Raw genomic sequence first — 22,048 nt, 5'->3', positions numbered from 1 at the left:
AGGTTCTTGTGAGCATGTGGATGTCAGTTATCGGTGTTTTTTTCTCCCAGTGCTGCTTCATTGTCATATTTAAGTACAAATATAAAGAAAAGGCAATTTTTTAATTGCTTTTGAACTTTAGGAAAAAATCACAAATATTTACATTTAAAAATACTTATCTTGAGTCTCTACATAGATGGAAATGTTGAACTCACAGAGACATGCAGAGAGAATTGACGATACAAACGTGGCCCCCTAGTGGGCCCCAGAAGAATTACAGCCGAATATAACGTGTATGCAGGGCACTGACACGATACACAATACAATATATTTTTGGTAAAATAAAAAGCAAGAATACTTAAAGGTCTTACACATACACTGGAAAAAGAAATATAATAGGCTAAGACAGGTTACATAGAATGAGTATGATTTGATATATGTGCATTTTGTTGCAAAAAATGTATTGGAAACTAGTTGCTGACAAAGCTACGGCGTCATACTCCCATAACATTCATTTCCCACAGGAGTCAGGTTGGAGTAAATGGTAGCATTTAGTTGAATGTGTGAGTTGGTTACATAAAATACTTTGATTTCTCTTTCAATAATATTCTAGTAATTATTACTCTGTGATCTTGGCGTGCAAATATAATCAGTTAGGTATAGCTGTAAATAATCATTTTACGGTTTTGTTGATAGTATTATTACATCCTTCTCTTGATACATTTTAGGAATGTCTGAGAGGGTAAACAAGTTCCCCTAAGCAGGTAATTTCGAATACACAGTATATACTTTACCATGCCATGGGAAATAACTATGTAGTCAGGGTTTTGTTTGAGATGTTAATGTCGGATTCAGTCCTATGTTTTAGGCCAGAGGTTGGTGGGAGGATGGGTGATGGCGTTACAGGCTGCTGTAGATCCTCTTGATGGTGTCTCCTTCATCCTTGGCGATGATGCCCTTCTCAATGTAGGAATCAACCTGCTGGTCCATGAAGTCCTTCAGCTTGGACAGGTCATAATCTGGAAAGAAAGACAAAACACAGGATGGGTTTATAATCTGAGATTCAAAGAGGAAGATCACAAGGCCATTTTGGTTAGCAAGATAGATCAGACATTAAACCTCTTAAGACGGCACACCCAAACATGCCATAATCTGGTACTGTAGTTACTTATCAAGGAGGATTAAGGTCAGAGTTAGCATGTTTGTCTGGGGTTAAGAAGATACCACATACATAATAAGACGGCCAAAAGATTGAATTGAGTAAAACATAATTGCCAAATTATGCTTCTTTCAATGAAGGTAGTAATTCCAACAAATCAGGTTCCCTCAAATACTACAAAAGCTTGATACACCTTTAAAAAGAATACATTAACATTTTTTTGAAGCACCATTTGTATTCACCTTGCTGTTGACGGGGCATTGTCATTTAACAAAGCACCATAAGGCCCCAGCTGGATGTGGCTATATTTAGAGATGAACACAGCCTAACTCTGTATTATCCATCACAGTAACAAATGAGTTTCAGAGAGCAAGCAAACAGCTGTTGCTCCACCACTTCGCCCTGCTCTAACTGACTCTGAATAAAGGGGGAGGGTGGGCAGAAGGACAGAGGACAGCCAAGAAGTCACACAACAACGGTCCTAATGGCATTTCTAACAGCAGCAATTGCCTCAAGATACAGTTGCTTTGCAGATGACAAACATGACGTGTGTGAAGGATTAACTGAAAGACAGCACTGCTTCTCGCACTGCCAAAACCAGGATGACACTTCTACGTCCATCTGCTCCTATGGCTAATCTGTGTAGTGTGTAGGTGTCCATACACACACACACACACACACACACACACACACACACACACACACACACACACACACACACACACACACACACACACACACTCACACACACACACACACACACACACACACACACATGCGTACAATTGAACGCACACAGAGAGTCCTCTGAGATTGTCCAAATGGGTGCTTCTGGCAGAGTAAACATATTAAGTGGCCTGTCGCCCACTCTGTTACTATGACACTGCTTTTTGGTTGAAAGGGCTTTTGTTCTCCTCCAGCTGTACTTTCTCCGAAGAGAGAAGGTGAAAAATATTGAGAGAACAAGGATGAGGTGATATTTAGAAAGCAGTTCTGAATTCCAGTCCAACTACCAGCATATTGGGTGATTTTGGGGGGTACATTTTGACTCTGTGTGTGTTCTGACACCATTATCTGTCTGTCTGTGTCCTCTGCCCGAATCACTGACAGGCAGGCGGGGAGGCCCCTGTTGCCCCAGACAACCATTCCACACACCAGAATGCTAATGAAGTGTCCTATATAAAGCCAGGTCAGAGATGAGCACCAAACAAAACTTCCCTGCTGCTTCTGCCTCTCTGCTCCAGACTCTGCAGCACTATAAGCTCAGTGTCAGCCCTTTTTGTTTGTTTAAGATGCTCACAAGAATCTAGGCCAAACTTTTTATTTTTTTATTTTCATTAACTCACTAGTGGCTGAATAAACAACAAAATTGATTGGCACAGATTAGATCAGGCCACTGAACATTAGCAGTATAAATCTCACTGAGCAAGAAATTTTGAATTTTTATTTTTTTATGTCTGAGATGTTCTGCTGAGATGATCAACAGTGGACGGATGGCCTGAATAGTGAAAACTCATTAACATTTCATTCTCTGCTGCTTAATTAAGCATCACTGGGCATTGATTTTACACTGTGGAGAGCTCAACAGCAGGCTTCTCCTGCAGACTAGTTCAGTTTCTTGGTCACACGCTGGCACTTTATGGACACTGACAGTTAGAGTAAGGCAGTAATATAAATGCACACTCACCAACACTATAAATCTAGAGACATGAACATTGATGACTAAGATGTAATGATCTTTTCATGGCTTTTTTGTGTTGTTGTGATTAAAGTGCTAATTATGAACCAGGTTCTACGACTACATCTTTTCACACACTCACTCGCACACACACACACACACACACACACACACACACACACACACACACACACCATAAAAGTTGAGGAACAGGTAGGAGGGAATAAATGAATAGACCTTTGTCTCTGAACAATAAGGCTGCATCACGAGTAATTAGGACAGACTCATCAAGAATGATCCATATTCATGAGATCTGGACTGGAGTGAAGCATCTATCCTGGTATCCCACACTCATTTTAATTGCAAATTGAGGCTAACAAAAGACGCTTCAAAATGTCTGTTCTTCAGTGCGTCGCCTCAGAACTGTCTGTGTGACCCACCATAGTTTAGTGAGGAGACGAGGGTTGGCAAATTAGGATGTTTTCTTGGTCTGGCTCTTAAAACTCAGCATAGATTGGGGAAGGTAGAGCAGTTTAGACCGACTGGTTAAAATATAGAAGTCTTCTAGTAAGTGAGTGTGTCTCACCCTCTTTGCCTTCTTCTTTGTTGTGTTTCTTCAACCATTCAATGTTCTTCCTGATGGCCTCCAGATAGGTCTCTGACTTGCCGGGCTGATCTGGTAAGGAGAAAATAAAGAAAAGGGGACATGAAAATCATCCTCTTTAATGTATCAAAAAATAAAAAAATAAGTGAATTTCCCTTCACTACTCACTCAGAAGTGCCTTGGGACACCAAAGTGTAAGATAGTGCTAACTCATCAATTATTTAAACTACAAAATGTTCCTAAATCAAGACTACGCTTACGCTTTAACTTTGAAATTTCTGTAGCAATGGGAGCACGCTGACAGCCAGGATTTTACTTTCATATTAAACTAGCAGTAAGACGCACTCTTTTTCCTTTTTTATTGTGTAAAAGTAGCTACAGCAAGTGTATGATATCTACAGTTTGAGATTTAAGTTGATATTAACCACCAATCAAGATCAGACTATTGCCTAACCACAAATGAAATTTGGATTATAACGCATGCCCCTAGTTTTTCCATGAATATTATATCATGCCACTCGGTACAGCCTGTTTACATACAGATAACACAGAGTTTAGTTGACATTGCTCAGGATTTATTGTACGTCATTTTGTTCTGAAACAAATTTCCTGGTGGTAATCCTGCTCCATGTTTCATTTGTTTGCCTTTTTTATGCATGTCTGCGTGTGTGTTTGTGTGGATTAGACTGATGAGCGGGTACAGTAGGCTACAGTGTACAGGGACAGATAATGGCAGCTGTGACCAGCTTTCCTGTGAGTGTTATCGGACTGGCCTAGTTCAGGGACAAGCAGGGACTTAATGATTGGCCTGGACTACACAGTGCTGTTTACTTCCTGTCAGCCCTGCTGAGTGAAAACAAAAGGTCGGAAATGGTCTCGGCCATTACATTCAAACTCATTTTGCAGACCTTTCACTAAGGTAGAGTGAAGACGATGTTTTATTTCATTGAACTCGTGGTGGGAATCTGCTATATTTGAGAATTCTGTATTTATTTGGGACATTTGACACAAAACAATAAAAATCATAATGCAAATAAAACAAGTTTTACAAGGCACATAGTTCATAATTGTTGAGGGGCAAAATGGCAAAATGTTATCAAATTATTTTAGCTAATCATCAAATCACTAAACAAAAAGCTATTCATGTTTCCTCTGGTCATCAGGATTGGATAGTGGACTGACTGGTCTCAGTTGATGGCTGCTCCTCCTTGGTTGAGTCTTTCAGGTTCTCATACTCCTTCTGCATCTTGGCGGCCTCAGCCTTCGTGTTGTCATCCTCATCCAAGTTTTTTCCTACAGCAAAGAAACAGTACATGGAGCTCGGTGTTGCTCAGTTGCTGGTAAAGATACTTAAAGCAGCAGTTTTCCTTTTTCTGAAACATTTATTTTGTTTTATTAACACAGTTATTATTATTATATTATAATATTGTTCACTTTCTGGCAGAGACTAATTAACATGTTGATTATTGTTTGTTTTTAACTGAAAACTGAAATGTAATAATGACAAACTGCCGTTTTATGGAGGGATGTGAGGAGTGACTTCCTGGAGACTCCCCTGTACATTTACGTTATTGTAAAGATTAAATAAACAAGATACAATGAGTTTTTTTTTTAGCTTTATAGATGCTGGTAGGCAGATTTTGTTATCTTCCTACTGAGTAAGGGTAGCTGTTTTCCCCTCTTTTCTATCATTAAGCAAAGCTAACCGGCTGCTCATGCACACGCATTCATTCTCCCTTGTGGGGGAGGGGCTTAGGAGACCGTTTTGGGATTTAGCGGAAAGGGGGGAGGGACTGAGAAGTTGTTGATGTTCAAATTTTTTGGCTAAGTCCTGGATCTTCACAATCCTACCTACAGCACCTTTAACTCTCCGCCAGAAAGCAAATAAGCATATTTCCCCAAATGCCAAACTATTCCATTAAAAGTAAATGTAACCCCCCAAAACCTATATCTAAGTTTCATCTCGGTTTTGTCCCACATTTTTCTAGGTCTATGTAGCTCCACAGAGCCTAACATAAGCTACTAATTACATCTGACCATGTCAAATAAAATGATGTGATTTCACTGATGTGACGTGTTTGGAGAATAACTTGCGAGGCTGTTTACCATTGGGTCCAGTGAAGTCAGGAGGCCCGAGAGCCTTGCCCAGCTTGTTCTTGGTCTGCATGGCTATCATAGCATCCAGGTTCTCTGCAGGTGGATGAAACAGGCCAAACGTTTACTTTAGATTTGATCAGCACTGTCACGTCAGTTCACTCTACGGACAACAATTGAATACCTCTTAACTGTTTGAAAGTCCCACGCTGTTCCTGTGTGACTCAGAGAGTGATTATGATTAGAAAAGGGTTTCATCTAATAAATGACAAGTAAGTTCAGGAGTATGACGACAGCAATGAAAAAAACCTTGTCTTTTCCACTGTCATATTCAATAATTTAGTTATGCAGTAGACTGAACATTGGAAAAGAAAATACAGTTTAAGAACAGACGTCACAGGGATAATTTATCCACAATTAATCCAAAAACCACATTTATTTTGGGAGTTAGTGAAAGTGTAATCTGGGTGTTACCACTAATATAACAGTGGGTTACGCTTTCACAACAAGATTAGAAAATATAAAAGACCCCAAATCATCCAGGGAATGACACAAACAGATCATATGGTTCAAAGATACTGAAGTTAAGTGTTAACTGATCCTCTCTGGATTATCAACATTATGTAAAAAAAATAGAGGAAGCAGATGTTCTGTAGATACACAAATCCCAAAGTTCAGCTGAAATTTCATCTACTATATCATATTCCTGAAACACTTTACTTTAAGTCCCCCTATTTAGCATTTGTAAGCACTATTTCAACATTTAACACATGGATTATCACACACTATAATGTAGTTGTAGGCAGCTATAAGGATATGTGTTTATTAAAGTTCAATATTTTTCAGTAAATTCTCCTATAAAGACATATACAACTTTTACTATATTATCATTGATTATCTGTTCATACACCAGCCTCCACTTATGGGTATCTCACACAACACTTATATCTGCTTACAACTACATTATTGTTTGTTTGAAAGCATTTATTAAATTTGTACACTAGGGTTTATAAATGCTAAATATGGGGACTTAAAGTGTGACCCAAGTTTCTAAGAAGCACGCCTTTAACTGGGTGAGCTAATATTCTGCATTATAACATATCTTTAGGAAATTAGAAATTTTGATCATTTACTTTAAGCATACTTCTGTGCAAAGTCAAAAAACAGAGGAGAACATTCGATTACAAGTTAGAGCAGAGGAGAGTTTTTTTTCTGCATTGGGTCCGGATATTAAGGGAGTTTTGCATGGTGACAGGATATTAGATATCTGGATGACAAAAGGACAATAAAGAGATAAGACAAACAGGGAGGCTTGATTTCAGCACTGTAACTGAGCATCAAGGATAAACACAATTTCCTTTCTCATCTGCGTTCACTGCAGCCTCCTTTTATTTCTTATTATCTGAGCATCTCACTTGCACGTTCTGTGTATTCAAGCTACTTCCTCCCACCTGTAGCACAGTGGAAGCCCATTATTTCATCCTCTCCCTCTGCCCACACACACAAACACACGCACGCACGCACGCAAGGACGCACACACACACACACACACACACACACACACACACACACACACACACACACACACACACACACACACACACACACACCACCTTCCTCCCCCACTCTCTTCCTCTACATCTCTCTTTCTCTATCTATCATGGGGCCTGTATCAGCTGATTAGCGTTGATTGACAGCCCTGTGTGTATTCAGTTGTGTACCAGGGTGACTCATCGGAGCATTACAGCCAGTTGGGGGTGGAAGTTGGGAAGGGGGGCATTAACTCGTTGCTAGGTAATGGCGGAATTCCACCCTATTATCTCTTCACGACCACATGAAGCCAGGGGGGTTGCCTAGGAAACCCACATCTTTTGCAATGGTATATGCCTGCCCGCTGTAAGTGACACCAAGTTGTATAAGGGTCATCTGAATGAGTATTGATTAATCCTTCTACACCCTACATAGGGTCAGCCTTAGTCATAATACTTGATTGCGGGTCTTATAGTAAGATAAACACATTGTAAACCTTTTCTGTTTAACTACAAATTACATTTCCAATCTGTGTTAAGACTAGTGGTAAAACACTAGTTAAGAAATTGAGTGTTCAATAGTTTTTGATTAATGAATTGATTTATCAATTGATAAAGTCATTTATCAAACAAAAATGCCAAACATTATTTGTTCTAAGCTTCTCAAATGTAAGGATTGGCTTCTTTTCAATGTGTTATATCACTGTAAATTGAATTTCTTTCCATTTTGGTTTGTTGGATTGAAAAAAACAAGCAATTTGAAGTCATCACATAGGGCTCTGGAAACATATGATGGGCATTTTTCACAATGTCAACATCGGATTGGAAAATAATTGACACATTAAGCGATAATGACAATAATCTTGCTGCTCTAAATGGGACCACGTCCGCCGAGCTGATTTTAAAGCACAACTAAACCCTCTCCCATGTATGAAAGAGTCCATCATCTTTTCTGTTTTATGTCATTTGAACAGAGCGAGGGAGAGGAAGAGAGAGAGAGAGAGATGTTGGGTCTTAGGTTTCCTGAGGCTCACACAGAGAGATGACAGCTGTCCCTTACAGGTGGCTGACCTTTCCACTGGCTACTGATGTGATGGCCAGCCAGAAAAACTAGCCTGGTTACATAGGGTGCCCCTGACACTAATCTGTCTGTGCAGGCTTCACACTCCACTTCACCGGTTGATAGGGAACATTAGCTCGGCTGAACACACATAGAACACGAGGAAAAAAACACATACAGTATATAACACACAGAGACAGAGAAATGCATGTGCATTAGTCAGCTAAGCAATGGACGGATACTTAGATGTTAAACCTTTCATCCACATGTAAGCCACACATAGGCCTACATATGGCTGTTCAACATGGTTGGAATCAATATCACATTATTATAAATATTATTAAGTAGGCCTAATAATGTATAACGCAATACAGCAAATGTATGCAAAATCAAACAAAATAAGATTCTTGAAAGCAATCAACTGTGTTCTGCTGTTATGCATTTCATCAGAAAAACTCTTTGCAAGTGTAAAACAAAATGCCCCTTTTTGTTAGTTTAGTTAAAGCTTTAGTGCGTAACTTTTCTATATTAATGAATGCCCATTATATTCAAGCTATTACTAAATAAGAAATGAGTTGATACAAAGCTAATTAAGACTATGAGCTCCACAAAACTCTCTCTGTATTTCTCAGTTTGGCTGTGTTCAGAAAATGGTGTCGTCCGGCGACTTTCGCGCGCAGAAAATCGAGCGAAGATAATATCCTCTTCTGAAGAGTCCATCATGTTTTTGTAATCCTCCGTGTCCTCCTTGGCTACAAGCAACTGTGTGGAGGAGGGGTGGGGGTGAAGCGCGATCACAGACGGCTTGTATCATGTGGACGCGGCGACAGTTTTTGTTGTCATTACTTAGAATTCCTCATGGGGGAGACAGAAACTACGCACTATAGCTTTAACATTAGCTAGGAATCATTACATAACATAATTTTGTAAAACAATAACATTATGTGATCATATAATCATGACATGGTTGGATGTACAATAATTTGATTAAAGAAATATCAGTACTAGCTTTAATGGGACATTTTCCCTGGACCTTAAACTGCTATCTCCAAGGTCAATGAACTGTCACACTAACGATACAATATCATCAAATTATCGCCCTGCCTTACTTATATACAATATTATTTACCGTAAATGAGCGAGGGGCCCTTATTATATGATTCTATGCCTCACATTCTGGCACTGTGTGTACCACACTAGATAGATAAACAGTGCTGGTATTGTGTTATTTCTTACCCAGATAGGACACTCCCTCCTCAGGCGTGATAGTGCCGTACTTCACCATCATCTTCACAAAGTCAATCAGCGTCTTCATGATGGTGATCAATGTCTCTCTTTCCTGAGTGTCTTGATCTGCAACAGCAAACCAGAGAACAAATGTAACATCAATGATCTGTTAATGGCAATTGGTTACCATGGTGTTAATGTTACCACATGGTGTTTGGCAGTGGGGGTCATGACGATGGAATTATAAATAATTTGTTAGGTGTATGTGTGAGTGTGTTTCATCTGCATTTCCTAAGAAGATGTGCGGGGAAACAAATGCAGACAAAACAATCATTGACTCCTTGAGAACAATATCGCCATGACAACAACAGCTCTGATCTGGGGAACTTCTATCTTTGGATGAAGGATGCTGTGAAGAAATGATTTTTGTGATTCTGATCTAAAGTGGCACAGCGACCCCAGGGTGTGTTTGTGTTTTTACCTGAGTCGAGGCTGCTGAGCAGATGGTAGAAGTTGGGGAAGTACTGCAGGTCCTGGAGCCCGTCTTCGGGTCTCACCTCGTTGCCCTCCTCAGCATCTTTGTCCCAGGTTTTGGTGGCTGTGTCACCCCCTTCTTCTTCTGCATCCCTGTCCACCTCATCCTCAATCTCATCATCATTTTCTTCATCGTCGTCCTCGTCTTTGTTGTAGCGCCGACTGGGTGGCTCCCATGTGTCCTGGAAAACCCAGAGTTTTTTTGTTGTCAATGTTGTCGTCCTTATTGTTATCATTATCATCGCTACCACTTCCTTACAAGTTTTTACCTTGTTACTGTCTGAGCCCTGGTCTTCCTGCTCTCCCCTGGTTTCTTGTTCGTTGCTCTCATCGTCCTCAATCTCGTTGTTCTTGGCGTTTTTGGTGATGAGATCCTGGAGAGCCTCGGCCACCTGGTACTCCAGAGTGTCTGCCTGACTGTCTGTGATCTACAGATGGATAAAGAGAAAGACTGAGAACAATTGTGTGCAATAACAAATGTGTCGTAAGATGTGGAAGAGAATAGAACAGCATTGCACTGACAATAAACCTCTTTGTATCACATATTGATCACTGTCACTGAGAGAACCATCTCAGGGAGCAATTTGGAGACCTCCAAACTATTTATTGAGTGTCAAAAAAGTAATTTACAGCCAAGCAAGGCTAAGGACAATTCACAAATCTCTTCCTCTCCCGGGGGAACAGGGAGCACAGGGAGCACAGGGAGAGAAATTTCCTGTTGAGTAAATGTCATGCTACACGCTGTGTCAAATCGAATGGCATACAATCTCACAACCTACCAGCCCCAGTTTGAGCAGCTTTGAGACAATCCTGTCGAACACCCCTCTGTCGTCCTCCTCGTAGATCTTGTTTGCGATCTTCTGGACAATGTCTTCTGCTGTCAGTGGAGTGCCGTCGACCTGACGGAAACTTTCTGTGTCATCTGAGAGGAGACAATACATATACATAATACATAATATACATAATACGTTATCATTTGTAACTTTCTAAACGCGCCTATCAGCTGTGTGCGGGTATGAAGCAGGTGTTTCTGCTTTAATTCTTCATCTATTTGACTGAATATACTTTTTGGGTTACATCATACTGACAATATTCCTGAATATTTTGTCAACTGTTCTCCATTTCTAACAATCAAAACAACACAAGATATGTAGGAGATTTCATGAAGCTCGTTTTCTCCCTTCTCTACTCTCTACTTTACTCCATACGTCTCTCCTACTTCTTCCCTGCCTCTAAAACATTAAACCTTGACCTAGAAGTTAAGTCTCTCTCTCTCTCTCTCATTAGGTGGAAAAAAAAAGATTTTTCAGTAATAAATTATTTTCCCTCTCCTGTCCTTATATTCAACATATCTATATCCCCATTACTGAGTAAGAAATGTGCAATTGTTAGAGCTCGACTCTTACATAACAGTCCCTGCTGCTTACCAACAACCACGCTCAATAAAAATACGCAGTGGTGGAATACTTTTGTCCGTATTGGCGGATTGAATCATCAGTGATGTATTTTAACTTCAAACTGCAGGGCCTATTTCTGTCTCACTCCAGCAAATAAGAAAATGACATCCAGACAGCGCTTGCCAAATTTAGATGTAGTGTAACCTGACGAGCTGCTTGTCATTGCTGGGCCGACCACATGAATTGATGAAGTGTAGCACTCAGCGCTTTGTGTCTGAGTCACCTCACCTCAGAGACTTTGCTTTATGCTGATGAATTGGACAGGATATCAAATTGCATGCGTCTACAGTGAAATGTGTGCTGAGCTGATGAAATCTATTGAGACTCAAAATCTACGTAGGTATCGGCAAATGATTGGATTTTGAGTGACTTACAAATATGAATTCAAAATGAATAGCATCACTGGTGTCTCTGGGAAAAGGTGTCCTGTGAAGAGAAGAGGCTGGTACAGTAGTCCAGCATAAGAGTTGACAACGGCAGCGTCTGAGAGGGAGAGGATAATCTTTCTCTCCTGCATTCACGTGTTCTGTCTTTGACTCTTTCTATCTGACTCTGCTTATCCCCGCACTTGTTTTCTCTGCCTACTCTTTCTTAAAATGTCTGCCAGGTGGCCTGCCAGTGACAGACAGAAGCACGTGGCGTGACGCCTGCCCTTGGCAATGGGTGCAAAGGTTTGGCAGCTAACCCACTAAACCTTTACAAACAATGCCAGGACAAGGTGCATGGTGACAGGTGTGCGTACCCTGATACTTGCCATAGTCCATCCCGCTCTTGGTGGAGTCGTAGTCCTCAGTTAGACGCCGGCTCTTGGTCGAGTCTGATTCATCCGGAATGTACTGGCCCTCCTTCTTGAGTGGCAGCTCAGTGGTCTCCTTTGATTTCTGGCCATCAGCCAGTGACTTCAGCACGGTGAAGTCATCAAGGTCCTGCTCTGACTCCACGTCCTTGGAGGCAGTGGGACGCTTGCCCTCTGAAAGACAGCAGAGAGACGAAATGATCCAACTGGAGCAATACAAGTGGTAAAGATGAACTCCTCTCACATTAATGTGATTCTTATAGTTGTTATTTCTCAGTACAGATGAAGCCTGTTTTACTGGAAGTGCTGCAACAAGATCCCAGCAGGCGGAAATTAAGTCATTGATTGATTGGCAGGAAGGTTTCCTCTTACCAGCTGACTGTACTGCAGCCTTCACGCTGTCCGCCTCAGCAATCTGTGGAAATGATGAACATTAAACAAATAATTTCCACTCAGGATGTAAGCTCTGATTAATACTGTTAACTTGGCTAATAACTAGATTGACAAGTGACCATAAAGTCCATTTGGCCGAATATTAGATGAGAAAATTAGCTATGAGACAGGGAGAAAGAGAGCTTACCTGCTCTTGTAGTGGCCTTTCTTCTGTCAACTGTCTATTGTACACAGTTTTATCTGCAACTGAAAAAAATGCATGTAATAACTAAACTGGTGAGTCAAAGCAGACTTTATTATTAATAATAAAACTCTGATTATCTAGGTTACAATTATAAATGGCACATTGATAAATATGCTTTTTAACAAATATATGATAAGATATACTTCTGTTTTTTTTTTCTTGTCATTTTAATACTTTTGCATCTTTCAAACGTATGTGATCGTTTCTGCTTTCCCAACTCACCGCAGAGGCAGAGCTTAATCGGATTATCAAACAAAAGATTAAACTGCAGCGAAAATAGACCACAAGCGGCCATAAGATATCATGGGACCAGGCGTCGTTCAAAACACCGCCAGTCACTGCTGAGCTGGAGCTGAACTTTAAAGGCACTACTTTTTTCTATATCTTCAACAGATTTATAAATGAATAAAACAATGGAGTTCCTGAAACAAAAATTATAAAACATATACAAAGATGAATAGAAATTCCAATAATATCTCTTTAAATGCCCATACGTGTAGGCTACTGTACAAAGTGTACAACGTGTAATAGTCAAATGTAGTTTATCTGCAGATATTCCTATGTTTCTTTAAAGCTGATTAAGGCATAAATGATCAGTAGCCTAATGAGTTTATGGTAGCCTTGTAGTATTTTCTCTGTTTTAATTTCAGCCACCATGCGTGCTGAATAGAGAGTTATGACCCTATTACACTTTGTGCTTGTAAAAACTCCTTTGTTATCACTGACTTCTTGCAGTTACAGTTTTCAATAACATTTCTACCATTATTAAATAGCCTACTGAACAATGCTTTATAGTACAAGACTACTATAATAGCCTACATTACTATCACACGGTTAGAGGCGATCGTCAACTCACCATCCGTTGAGGCTGTCGGTGTGGGGAAGGCAGATATCTGGCTCATTTCATTCAGGGCTAGAAGCTGGAAAAGGACGAAAAGGCCAACGTAATATGACGCCATTCTGAAATAAGCTGTCTCAGTGTCCAGGAAGGAAGATATATCCTGGCTGTCTTGCTGTCTGTGGGTCTGGTTCCCTCCTCCAGAAACTAAGTGCTGAATGTGTGGACAGCTCCGCTGTGCTCCGTCCGGCCGCTGGTGCTGAAACTGACGCGGAGGCTGCGCCCTGGAGTACCGGCTCTGTAGTGAGACGCACCGGTCGTGAAGGGGCTGGCCAAATCTCCGCTGCGCACTGGAGCTGTTGACGAGCCGCGGTGCTGAAACCAGGTCACCTCTATATAATTATAACCAGATAAGCAGGGAGGCTCTTCAAGCCCCGTGTGAGCTACAACATCACCTGCCAAGCCAGTAATAGAGCCCACTAAAACAAGACCTGCCCCCTCGGTCTTCACAGAAGAGGAGGAGGTGAACACTGCAAAAAGTGTCCATTATCCGAGACATTTCAGCTGGTGGGAAATGGAAAATAGTATTATTTCCATTGTTGATCAGGGGGAGCAACATAGCTATGAAGCAATTTGAAGATTTCACTTATTTCTAGTGGCAAACGATTTTAAAAGTAGGCTATAATTATTATAAGATTATGATAAGATATGTTGAAATAGGCAGACTTATCTCGATACTATTGGAATGAACATTTTCATCCATTATTCAAAATATTCAGAAAATCCTAAGAAACAAATGAGACTGCTTTGCTTTGGAAATGCGGAACGTGTAGGCCTATAGCAAATCATTTGCTTAATCGTTAACCCATAACATTGCTAAGTGTGCAGGACAGTGAACAAAATGCTGAGTTAAACATTTTTCGCAGCGTTTGAGCAGAAAATCCGCCCATTTCGTGCGTCACACACAACACAACCTGCGTCATAGTTGTAGATCTTCCACTGCCCAGTCAATAGCAACCGTTATTAAAACGGCAAACAATTAGACACATACACAAAGGGGAAGATATATTCGGCCAGTGTTATGGCCGCTTTGCTTTCATAAGATCAGGGTAATGCTAATTAGATGCAGGCGTACGTGTCCTATGGGTGATTCAGGTGTTATTAGGTTCAGTTTCCAGTGGCCTATTCAGTTCCCGAAGTGAGGCTCCCAGCAAAACTAATAATAAAAAAAAATAAAATGTTAGTCCTTCTTCTCCAAACTGAAGATACTGCACTTATGACAGCAATATAAATGTTTTCAAATAGGGGATCATGTTCGATAACACGTCAAAGGTAAAATCAGAAGTCATTATGAAAAAGGCTGAATGCAACAAGCAACTCATCAATAAGCATCAGGCATATGATTTGGATGATGTGACTGTTAATCCTCTGGTTTATGTCTGAGATTAAAACGCATCCTGGACAGTGATTGGACGATTCTTCTCAGAGGAGTCATTTCACTTCACATTATACATTTATTGGTGTTTGTCATTATGACAATAAGTAAACTGAGATTAACTTTAATAATGTTCCTGTTATTAGCAGAGTCAGTGTAGGAAGCACATTTACTCAACTGTACTCAAATACTGTAAAATGTTGACATACTTGTACTTTTCTTTCCATTAAACACTAATTTAAAATGTCCCTCTACATTTCAGAGGGAAATATTGTACTTTTTACCCTATTACATGTATACCTTTGAAAGGAGCCCTTTTGCATGATGAGTAATTTTACTTTTGATACGTTAAGCACATTTCTTTGATAATACCTCTGTACTTTTACTCTTAAGTAACACTACTTTTACTTGTAATGGAGAATTTTTAGACTATGGTATTTCTACTTCTCCTCAAGTAATCTTATGGATCTGAGTAGCCTATGTCTTCCACCACTGAGCAGAGTAAATGTACTGTACCTATGATTTAATGCTGTCAGTTGTTCTTTTCCCCACACAGTATGTAGGAGTGAAGGTGTGTTAGCCTTCACCCTGTGAAGATCTAGTATCATTGTTGGCTGGCTATATGCCATTAGTGGTGTGTGTGTGTGTGTGTGTCCTATCTGTTACTGTTGAGCTTGCTTTTATGTACATGTAATAGAATACAATACAACATGATGATGCCAAGCTATACCATGTAATATAATGCAATCGTCCTTTTTTACAGCAAACGCACTGTCAAAGTAGGAAAGCACAGGTTTTACCAACAACTTTACAGATGGCTCCATTCTGTTGAAGCAGCATGCACATTACCAGGACCCTGAGATCTTATTATTTACACCCCAGCTTTTCCTACCATGAAAAAGGCCTATGCCACACAAAAGGCCCCTCGCACACGTACATGTGTTTTAAATTGCTCAGGCTAATTAGGCTTCCAGTCAGGTTGAAACTGTGCAAAACTAAAAGGACAGTAAGGCTGAAGTCGATTTAGCTCAGTTTGTACACACCCACACAGTCCCGAGAAGAGGTCTAATCAAGCAACATGAGTGAAAACACCTGACAGGAAAGAGTACACAGGTCTTTATTTTCAATATTATTTCCACACACATTAAAAATAAAGATTCACTGTATCATAATCATCCTCATCATTATCTTTAAATATTTATATATATATATATACACACACTACCGGTCAAAAGTTTGGGGTCACTTAGAAATTTCCATTCCACTCCATTATAGACAGAATACCAGCTGAGATCAGTTGCATTGTTTTTTTAACCAGGGCAGCAGTTTTCAGATTACATTATGTGCTTACATAATTGCAAAAGGGTTCTCCAATGTTTTCTCAGTTAGCCTTTTAAAATGATATCAGATTAGTAAACAAAATGTGCCTTTGGAACAGTGGATGAATGGTTGCTGATAATGGGCAATGTAGATATTGCATTAAGGATCAGCCACTTCTTTCTACAACAGTCAAGAACCCTTTTGCACATAATGTAATCTGAAAACTGCTGCCCTGATTAAAAAAAAACAATGCAACTGATCTCAGCTGGTATTCTGTCTATAATGGAGTGGAATGGAAATTTCTAAGTGAACCCAAACATTTGATCTGTAGTGTGTATATATATATATATATATATATATATATATATATATTTTATTTTATTTTTTTCAAAAAGAGCCATTTTGCCAACTTAGTGCAGAAGCTTTAAGATTGTAGAACTAATTCTGCCCTATCACTTTGTCCTGTGCAGTGCAGGATGGGATGTTGGATGGATGCCACCTCCTGTGGGATGTACTTCCTGTCCTCTGCTTGCCTCAGCAGTCTAAGAACAGAAGCACTGCCAAGAGAAAGACCGATCAGATACCCAGTCCAGTAAGTAAGAACACCAAAACCACCTCCAAGGAATATCACGTCATCATCCAAAGCAGTGATAATCACCAAAACGGATGGGCTCGTTGTCCTCAGCTTTACATACTATATTTATTTCACTATAATTACTACCAATCCCTCATATTTGATCTTTTCTGTCAGTCTTAGCTCAGTCTGTTGTCATGTGCTATACTATACTACATAATATACTACACTACTGACATCTTGTGTGTAGTTGCTGTAATTACACTCACTCGTCTGTTAAATTTTTCCTCCAGAAGCACCATGACAAAATGCAAAAATGTAAACAATATGTAAAAAATGTAATAATTGGTCTCTTATCTTTGTTAAAATAAAGAGTTTGTCAGATGATTTGATTTGATCTTCAAATGCTTTTTTTGTGTGTCTCAGTCAAGTTTAGTTAGTTTTACTCTGTGTATAAGTGACATCGTTACACGCCGCTTTAGTTTTATGCTCATTATTTAAATTTATGGTGTTGTAATTTCACGGTATTTTATGTAAACTGTTGCTGTTGGAGCATATTTTTAGGCGCAGACCTAATTTTCATCAACAAAATCATGCCTGTATAGGCTGATGATTATTCCCAGATCAAGTCTGTGGTATATAGTGAATATACTGCCACCATGTGTTCACTGAATATACCACAGTGTGTGCCGAAATTAGGCTTTCGGTGTACATGCATGTATCATCAGGGATGGAAAGAGTACTAGAATATTGTACTTAAGTACTATTGCTTAAAATACATTTTACTCGTGTAAAAGTAAAAGTACTTGTATAAAAATGTACTTAACTAAAAGTTTAAAAAAATTACTCTGAGTATGCATTACTGCATTACATTTACTAGTACACACTAGTGAAACAACATGAACTAACATGACCACTTATGTCCACACCAACAGTAAATTCCATTTAGCATACAACTGATTATTAATTATCAATGCCTTCCTCAGTGTAGCCTTACTGGAACTAACCAGAAAAGAGATTCAACTCAGACATTTAAGCAAAAATAACCAACAATAAATAAATTAAAAGGCTATGGTGGGTGCAACAAGCCTAATTAGGCTACATAAATTAAATAATGTGACACTTATTATGGAATCAACAGTATAGTATAATATAACATCACCAAGGCAGACAACATGGAGCTGTATAAACAATATAAACTCCACACATTTTGGAGCAAAGGAGAGACTGCACATTTTTTAAAACACCACGCTACCTTGGCAACGCAGTGGTTGTTGACATTGTCGTCTGGATAAAGAGTTACATTTGTCAGTAAGTTTGTTGTTGTCTGCAAATCATTCTGTGAGCCTCGTGCACCATGAAGTCCTCCTTAATCTGCTCGAGGTTCAACTTCTCAGCTCATTCATTCTCAAAGCAAAATATAACCAGTCCACTCAGCCTCTCTGTCCCAGTGTAACCAGTCCACTCAGCCTCTCTGCCCCAGTGTAACCAGTCCACTCAGCCTCTCTGTCCCAGTGTAACCAGTCCACTCAGCCTCTCTGTCCCAGTGTAACCAGTCCACTCAGCCTCTCTGTCCCAGTGTAACCAGTCCACTCAGCCTCTCTGTCCCAGTGTAACCAGTCCACTCAGCCTCTCTGTCCCAGTATAACCAGTCCACTTAGCCTTTCTGTCCCAGTATAACCAGTCCACTTAGCCTTTCTGTCCCAGTATAACCAGTCCACTCAGCTTCTGTCCCAGTATAACCAGTCCACTCAGCTTCTGTCCCAGTATAACCAGTCCACTCAGCTTCTGTCCCAGTATAACCAGTCCACTCAGCTTCTGTCCCAGTATAACTAGTCAACTCAGCTTCTGTTCCAGTATAACCAGTCCACTCAGCCTCTCTGTCTCAGTGTAACCAGTCCACTTAGCCTTTCTGTCCCAGTATAACCACTCCACTCAGCCTCTCTGTCCCAGTATAACCAGTCCACTCAGCCTCTCTGTCTTAGTATAACCAGTCCACTCAGCTTCTGTTCCAGTATAACCAGTCCACTCAGCCTCTCTGTCTCAGTATAACCAGTCCACTCAGCCTTTCTGTCCCAGTGTAACCAGTCCACTCAGCCTCTCTGTCCCAGTGTAACCACTCCACTCAGCCTCTCTGTCCCAGTATAACCAGTTAACTATGCCGAGGTACAATACTGCTAATCATACCCCATAAGGATGTGATCCTTAATTTGATTGATTGTTGTGCATTTTATTCACTGTCCACTAAGAGTTAATATTTTTTTTCAAATTTGTAGTCTTCAGCCCTTACGCTGACTCAAGGGACATCACTCAAAGGAATTTATCAGAGCTTCAAAGGCTTTATACAACTCTTTTTTTTTTTCTTCACATAAGCAGTCATTCTACCAACAGACTCTGATGTGTAAAATCAGCATCAGCATACCATTTAAAACATTGCTTAACATTTCTGGAAGGTTGACGCTTGAAGTTTCTCAATGTTTGTGACATGCACCTGAGATGACATAGTTAGTTGAAATTGGGGGTAAACAAACACAGCAATATGAGAATCACTGAGTGTGTGTTTGGGAGGGAGAGGTAATGTGCACTGTAACAAATTGCTGTAATTTCTACAGTAACATTTTACAGTAACTTCTTGGTCTGTCATTTTACAAAGTGTGACTGTATTTTGCAATGCATCATGGGCTCAAAATAATTACAGTAGCTGACAGCATTTTTCCACAGTAACATATTGTGAAATCCCAGGCAAGAAAACATTAGTTAACTACAGCCAGCTTAAGTGAAGCTAAAGCTAGCTAGCCTACATGCATTAACGTTAGCCCTATCGCATGCAGGACAGGGGGCTGCCCCATCGATATACTGAAAAGTTAGAAAATGTCTCATTGAACCGAAAGCCCATAGTCCAACGGCCTGTTATTCTAAAAACAAAAGCTCATTGCTTTGAATGCCCGTTGCTGCAAAAATACGATTGCAGTACACACTCTGGAGATGAGTTCATTGGCTGCTTTCCAGACTCCATTAACATATTGGACAATTTAGCCGATAAAGAATAAATCATAACGTAAATCACAACACTTGACTTTATATGACTAAAGAAAGACTTTTCATTTTGGATGATATGTAACTTTGACAGCTCTTCTGTGAACTAAGTTAAATAAACAATGGTGGGCTTTTTTTGGGAGAACCTTTTTTATAGTCTATGGGGATAATGGGCCATTGGACTCTGGGGTTTTCGGTCCAGTGGGAAGTTTTTCGAATTGATATTGGCAGAGATATTAAAGTTATCACTGATATTATTAGATATTAGCTCATGGTAAACTAGACTGGCATCATTTAACGTTGGCTAAGCAGTTTACATTTGCCCAACCTTATCTGTAACCAAATGTGAGGGTGAGGCTAATCCAACATGATGTGTTTTGCAATCTTTGCATCAATTAGCTAAGGTACAGGTTCAGAGGGATCAACGTGCAGTGAGCACCACCGCTGAACGCACAGTGATCACCTACGCACAACTGTGAAGACGATTGCCTGGTGAAAACATTTGTCATTTATGTGATTTCGTCTGACTGTGTAATCATTTTCTATGGCATTTGAAAATTGGACAGATTTGGGATTTAGCATGAGCTCTATGTTTATTTAACAGCTTATGCCGACCTTACACCAAACGACTTCTTAAGCGATTCCACTGTCGCAGACAAATTTCCAATAGGCTATCGGAATGAACTCATGAGAGTCTTGCTAGAGTTGGGACGCATCTATTGTCTTAATCGTTTGTGTGGTCTTAATTTGTGTGATCCTCCTGCTTAGGGCCCACTTCAGAGAGAAACCCGGGGGCCTCATTTTCATGTACGTTGTGCACTGTTGACATGGTATTTATTTGTCTTTTTCTGTTGTTTGTAAATGCCCTTTGACTTTTAGGAAGGTCTAAACAGGCAGTCTCTAGAGAACAAGGAAGATATGGAAGGAAATGAATTCCCTCTTTATATCAGACCCAAGGGCAAACTGTTTGTAGGACTTCAAAGACTGGAGCGGTGACTCTCTGGAGCGGGGAAGCTTTTGCTATGTCATCCTTTTACAGCCTTTTTCAAACACCATGTAGAGGACACTTTATTTGTTCAGTGTTTTCCAAGATATCCTGTGGTTATATGGTACAAACAACCCTTTGTCAATTCATTGTTTTTGTCTGTGGTCACCAGGTCTGTTAATATAAAAAGGTCTCATTTGAAGTGTGTTCTTTGTTCCATTTGAACAGCAGTTTTGACAGAGAAAAATACCCAGCTATAACAATGAAATCCCTTCGATAAACCTTGATATGATATGATTTCTAATTAGTTACACTGGTTTTGTGACTGACAGCTGTCAGCTTAAGAGCATCACACTCATGTGTAACGAGTCACTTCACCACTAGAGGTCTATGCTTTCCTCTGAAACACAGTGGAGAACGCAGAGTAGATAGAGAAGTTACACAGAATTAAAAGAGGAATGAGGCTCAATAATTTACAAAATAGACAAAAAAAGCAAACTACTTAACTTTCCTCTTATTCGTTTTCATGTACATTGGTTGAATGAAACTAAATTGTGGGTAAAACATCTGGCACATCTGTCTGTCACACGGCCAAATCCAGGTCTGCAATTTCCTATTTTTTTTGTTTTAGTAGCTGTACTATTTTTTTTACAAACTTCAGGCAGGTTACAGCAATGAACCAGTAGTTCTCTGTGTTTCTAGAGGACATTTCGAAAGGATCAAACATGCGACTTCCTAGTCGTGTTATTAAGAGTTGGGCCTCTCTTTCATTAGCTGACATTAAGTGATGATGCTGCTCAGTCTTCCTCTCCTCTGATCCTTTGGATGGCAGGTTTGGAAGGTCTTTAAGCCACAGGCTGTTGTAGTCAACTGACAATCTTCTGCATTGAGAAGATCTATTCATTATTTGTTTTGTTTGCGTGGTCTTGTTTAACTGCAATTCTGAGAACCAGTTTGAGATGAGCCGCTTCATAGCAAAGAAATATTTAATCTGTTTTTGTTTTTGTTCATGTTTAAAGAACAATTAATGTGATTTTACTCATAATGGGTCATTTTACTGGTCATGAGTACTACTCAGCCTGTGAAAACAAATGTATGATGTCATT

General features: G+C 39.9%; 1 protein-coding gene and 1 long non-coding RNA gene across 3 annotated transcripts; one reads left to right on the top strand and one right to left on the bottom strand.

The window, feature by feature from the left end:
• Positions 1–82: 82 nt before the first annotated feature.
• scg3 (secretogranin III) lies at positions 83–14,039 on the bottom strand. 2 transcript variants are annotated; one of them, XM_031306309.2, is made up of 12 exons: positions 13,611–14,038; positions 12,698–12,756; positions 12,490–12,532; positions 12,064–12,291; positions 10,644–10,786; positions 10,134–10,292; positions 9,812–10,046; positions 9,340–9,456; positions 5,527–5,610; positions 4,603–4,713; positions 3,403–3,492; positions 83–998 (listed from the first exon to the last, which is right to left on the bottom strand). In XM_031306309.2, the coding sequence occupies exons 1-12, from the start codon at positions 13,711–13,713 to the stop codon at positions 880–882; spliced, it is 1,491 nt and encodes a 496-aa protein (XP_031162169.1). In that variant the 5' UTR covers positions 13,714–14,038; the 3' UTR covers positions 83–879. The 2 variants fall into 2 exon arrangements, with proteins under 2 accessions (XP_031162169.1, XP_031162170.1); XM_031306310.2 differs by having other exon boundaries at positions 880–998; positions 12,076–12,291; positions 13,611–14,039.
• Positions 14,040–20,353: 6,314 nt separating this feature from the next.
• On the top strand, positions 20,354–21,144 carry LOC118494726. Its single transcript, XR_004896891.1, has 2 exons — positions 20,354–20,449; positions 20,837–21,144. It is a non-coding gene; the product is annotated as an uncharacterized LOC118494726 (long non-coding RNA).
• Positions 21,145–22,048: the final 904 nt, after the last annotated feature.

This window comes from Sander lucioperca, chromosome 3 (genome assembly GCF_008315115.2).
Source record: "Sander lucioperca isolate FBNREF2018 chromosome 3, SLUC_FBN_1.2, whole genome shotgun sequence".
In the NCBI taxonomy this organism is placed as follows: Eukaryota; Metazoa; Chordata; class Actinopteri; order Perciformes; family Percidae; genus Sander; species Sander lucioperca.
Note: the sequence above shows the minus strand (reverse complement) of the source record. Positions and strands in the feature narration are given on the sequence as shown.

Coding starts and splice junctions, on each gene's coding strand:
- scg3 (XM_031306309.2), bottom strand. CDS start 13,713: ATGGCGTCATATTACGTTGGCCTTTTCGTCCTTTTCCAGCTTCTAGCC. Junction 12,757..13,610: donor ACCGACAGCCTCAACGGATG/GTGAGTTGACGA, acceptor CATTTTTTTCAG/TTGCAGATAAAACTGTGTAC. Junction 3,493..4,602: donor GCAGCCATCAACTGAGACCA/GTCAGTCCACTA, acceptor TCTCCTTACCAG/ATCAGCCCGGCAAGTCAGAG.